This window comes from Octopus bimaculoides, chromosome 14 (assembly GCF_046866305.1).
Source record: "Octopus bimaculoides isolate indiv1 chromosome 14, ASM4686630v1, whole genome shotgun sequence".
Classification (NCBI taxonomy): Eukaryota; Metazoa; Mollusca; class Cephalopoda; order Octopoda; family Octopodidae; genus Octopus; species Octopus bimaculoides.
The window spans coordinates 33,085,690-33,090,689 of NC_142941.1; the positions used below are offsets into that span (position 1 = coordinate 33,085,690).

General features: G+C 33.8%; 1 protein-coding gene across 5 annotated transcripts in view; it reads left to right on the forward strand.

Annotated features, from left to right (window-relative positions):
• The window catches only part of LOC106874068 (protocadherin gamma-A4), a 177,119-nt gene that overhangs the window by 143,441 nt on the left and 28,678 nt on the right, over nt 1–5,000 (forward strand). Inside the window, exon 4 of one of the 5 annotated variants that reach the window (XR_008265490.2) lies at nt 2,888–3,318. The exons of 2 other annotated variants lie outside the window; for them this stretch is intronic. Coding sequence is in view for 2 of the 3 variants with exons in the window: in XM_052972825.2 (XP_052828785.1) it covers nt 2,888–3,252 (365 nt within the window). In the remaining variant the exon portion in view is untranslated. Of the gene's footprint in view, nt 1–2,887 lie in introns of all 5 variants that reach the window. 2 more of the 5 variants (XM_052972825.2, XM_014921649.3) reach the window with 2 other exon arrangements.

Below are 5,000 nucleotides of genomic sequence, written 5' to 3' on the forward strand. Positions count from 1 at the left end.
ATGAGGGAGATTTGGCTGCTCCTATATTCAGAGCTCCAGATATCATTTTCCCCTGAATGAATAAGATTCTGAGTTATTCCTCCTCCTTTAACTTTCCTATTAACCTCGGCTGCTGTAGAAAGAGGCTTGGTACTGGATGAGCTGTTTATCCTTCCCTGTCTAAATATTTAGCTCATATAGCTTCCACATTAAACTGTGTTGTTGGTGTTTTAACTCCAGGTTAGTCTTGATTGATTAAAGCTGTGATTAAGACCATTTTAGTGTTGACCATTCCCATCACAGACTACATTGTTTAATCATCATCATCCTCATCATCATCATCATTGTCGTTGTTGTTATCATCATCATTTAATATCCGTTTTCCACACTGGCTTGGGTTGGATGGTTTGATAGGGTCTGACAAGTTGCAGGGTTGCATTAGGCTCCAGTGTCAATTTTGGCATGATTTCTGTGGCTGGTTGCCCTTCTTAATGCCAACCACTTTACAGTGTGTGTTTTCGTTTTTTTTTTTTATGATCTTGATATTTCTAATTTTTCTCTGTTTCTTTGGTATCCACTCTACAACTAGATGGAATTGCAAAGTCAGTATTGTTACACTGTTTGCCCTTGTTAGCTTGGTAGAATTGGTAGAGCATCTGTCAAAATGTCTTTCAGTATTTAGTTATATCTCTTTATGTTATGAGTTCAAATCTAAATCTTGGTGAGTTCAATTTTGCCTTTCATCTCTCTTGGCTCATTAAAACAAGTTTCTTTTAAGATAATTCATAATTTTTAATATCCTCTTGTGTTTCCATAAAGTGTAGTCACAACATAGAACAATCTGGATGCTCAACATTGACCAATCTTCTTTCACTATTGGTCCCTATATCTAAAACTGTAGCTTTGTTAGATCTAATATTTTAGGTCAGACCCTCATTAACTTGGGAAATGTGTGTCCCCTACAAAGCTTTTTGACATCATAATATATTTGTGTTTATTCAATCCAGCTGTGCCCTTTCCACAAAATGTTTCCCATGTTCCAATATGAGAAGTTTGTGGGGTTTTCGTGAACAGCCCTCCAAAGCCAAGAGACTTTTGGAGAATTATTCATTGTTATAATTTTTATTGTTTTTGTTGTACATAATGTATACATGTAAAAACCTTTGTCTCTGTGTGTGTATTTTCTTCTGTTTCTTTACCAATGTCTTTTGTATCATTCTATGTAGGCCTTTGGGGGCCAATTGTTGTTGTTATTATTATTATTCTTATTCTTATATGTTTGGCTTTTGCTTTGTATTTGTACAAGTTGACTCCAAGTCTCACCCAGAGACCTCAAGAGACAACAAGTTAGAAGTTCAAATTGGTGTTATGACTAGGGTGCCATATTTTTAGTTTTAGTTTTGCACAAAGTATTGTTCTAGTAAATGTCTGTGAAAATACAAGAAAATTAGAAGTTTGTTCTAAAAATAATTTGGTTATAAGACGATAGTGTGATGTTAGGATATATTATTATTATTATTATTATTATTATTATTATTATTATTATTATTATTATTATTATTATTTTATGTTTGACTTTTGTTTTGCATTTGTACAAGTTGGATCCAAGTCTCACCCAGAGACCTCAAGAGACAACAAGTTAGAAGTTCATGTAGGTGTTATGCCTAGGGTACCATATATTTGGATTTGTACATAGTGTTGTTCTAGAGAATGTTTAAGAAACCATAAGAAAATTATGTGTTTGTTTGAAAATTTGAGATCACATAGACAGTATTTTACGTAGGATATGGGCAGTTCCCATGAGCACTATCTTTTGAACTTCAGCCATTTTGGGGTTTCCTGGTATCTGAGCTAGGTAGTAATCAGCCCGTTTCGCTGTCATTCCCAGGGCACCTATGACAATAGGTAGTGTTTTAGGTATTATTACTATTATTATTATTACTATTATTATTATTACTATTATTATTATTATTATTATTATTATTATTATTATTATTACTAGGGTGGTGAGCTGGCAGAGTCGTTAGCATGCTGGATGAAATGCTTAGTGGTATTTCAGCCATCGCTACATTCTGAGTTCAAATTCCACTGAGGTTGACTTTGCCTGTCATCCTTTTGGGATCGATAAATTTAGTACCAGTGAAATTAATGGGGTTGATGTAACCTACTAGTCCCCTCCCCCCAAAATTTCAGGCATTGTGCCTATAATAGAAAAGATTATTATTAAGGTGGCAAACTGGCAGAATTGTTAGCATGCTGGGCAAAATGCTTAGTGACATTTTTTTGAGCTATATGCTCTCAGTTCAAATTCTGCTGAGGTTCACTTTCCCTTACCTTCTTTTGGGGAAAGATACAATAAATACCAGTTGAGCCCTAGAGCCAATGAAATTGAATCTCCTGCCCCTAAAATTGGTGGTCTTGTGCCAAAATTTAAAACCATTATTAATATTGTTATAATAATAATAATAATAATAATTATTATTATTATTATTTTATTACTATTATTACTATTATTATTATTAGGTAGTGAGCTGACAGAATCGCTTGCATACTGGATGAAATGCTTAGTGGTGTTTCGTCCATCTTTATGTCTTGAGTTCAAATTCTGCCATGATTGATCTTGATGTTCATTCTTTTGGGGATGATAAATTAAGTACCTGTCAAGCCCTGGGGTCGATGTGATCTACTATCCCCTCCCCCCAAATTTCAAGCCTTGTGCCTATAACAGAAAGGATTTTTATTATTATTATTATTATTATTATTATTATTATTATTATCATCATTACTATTACTATTATTATTATTATTATTATTATTATTATTATTATTATTATTATTGAATTCATAACATTGTACCTAAGATTATTTTTTCCTTTTTTTTTTCTTTTCTTCTTCTTGTTTCCTTTAGGAATCTATGCTTGCCCACCAGAACAGTTACCGAACTCAGCTACGAAAGGCCAATCACAATTTATCAATAGACCTAAAGTTACAGGCACCACGCGGCCTGCATGCCAGCCAAATGTAGACAAGAAAATTTCATGTAACGACATCATTGATCTCAAATCGATTTCAGCAGCAAACCCTAACTCTCTAACTGGAACAAACTCTTGGAATTTGCCTTTCCGAAACAGTTTTACTTCATACGCCAAGCCTCTGCCAGCAATTCCAAAGATGCCATCCTTACCAACTTCCACAAAGTTGTCCCCACCAGCCAAACCCTTAAAAGGGGGTTTATCAAATATGATGCTTCATCATGAGACAGCTACATCATGAAAACAGCTTCTGCTTATTTCACCCAACTAATATGTTCCTGATATGCACAAATACATAACTGCATATGTGAGTGTATATATGAATATATTATTATACATTAATATATGAATATATATATGTATAATGGAAAACAGACTGGGTGATGATCCTCTACATGGCACTCTAAACACACCCTATAGTAGTCATATAACAAACTGTACACAAGATATTCTATATATATATATATATATATATATATATATACACATACATATGCATGTATGTATGTATGCATGTATGTATGTATGCAAGCGTGTGTCATTGGGATTACAAATTTATCTGCATATCTGAAGTGTATGATGGACTAAATACACAAGGACAGTAATATTATGTATAATATATATATATATATATATATATGGAGGTCAAATGGACTCAACACACAGAAATTGTTCTATTGTGTACATATGTGTTTTTTTTTTAATATTTTCACACAAAAACACATACATGTACACTTGTAGATACACATACATAGATCTATATATGTGGTTAGGCATCAATAAATATACATACATTATAGATTTATATGTACTTACATACACATATATATTCATACATACACATGCACAAAAGTGCATATACATATATGTTTATTAGAAGGCAAGTTTGTGTGTATATATGTATACACACACACACACACACACATATACATGCACACACAGATATAAATGAATGCACTCACATACACATTAAATAATGAAATTTGAAAGAGACACATTACTTGATGGAATTAGAATATGATTCACTAACATATTCAATAACTCTGCTTTTTACCATCACATAAGTATACTCTATTTAGAACATGCATATATATTCCCTATACTGTTTGCAGTGCTGCTATTAGACGATTGTCACCAAGCCTCTGTGTCTTGTCAAGTTATTACCAATATCTTCTTCTTCTTTGTATAATCACAACTGAGATGCATTTCCTTATATTGTTACATGAATCTCTGCCATACATAAGTTTACTAGCCTCAGTTTAATATCATGTGTTGAGTAGTCTTTGTGCTCTATTAGGATGCAGTGGTATCAAAATCATAACACCCAATTTGGTTTGGTGATCAGCACAATAGCAGTGGCCAGTAAAGCCTAACCCACATTGTATAACATTAATGGAGATGGATGGAATGTGTCCATGAATCTCCTCATTTGTCTTGTGCTCCCACACGAGGGTGCTCTTTTCTTCTCCGTCATCATCAACCCATGGATATCATTGTTTTGAATCCTACAACTCCTATTGTTAGTTACCTGTTTACATGGTATATAAGTGACCAATATTCTTTTATTCTATTTCTTGTTTCAGTTATTTGACTGTGACCAAGCTGGAGCCCCACCTTAAAGGGCTTTTTTAAAAAAAATATTGAGTCGAAGAAATTGACCCCCAAGACTTATTTCTTGTAAGCCTAGTACTTATTCTATAGGTCCCTTTTGCTGAACCCTTAAGGTACAGGAATGTAAATACTACAACATCAGTTGTCAAATGATGGTGGGAGAAAGCCAAATACACATACATACATACATACATACATACATACATACATACATACGTACGTACGTACATACATACATACATACATATATAGGACAGGCTTCTTTCAGTCTCTGTCTACCAAATCCACTCATGAAGCTTTGGTTGGCCTGAGGTTATAGTGGAAGATATTTGCCCAAGTTGCTACACAGTGGGACTGAACCTGGAACCATGTGGTTGG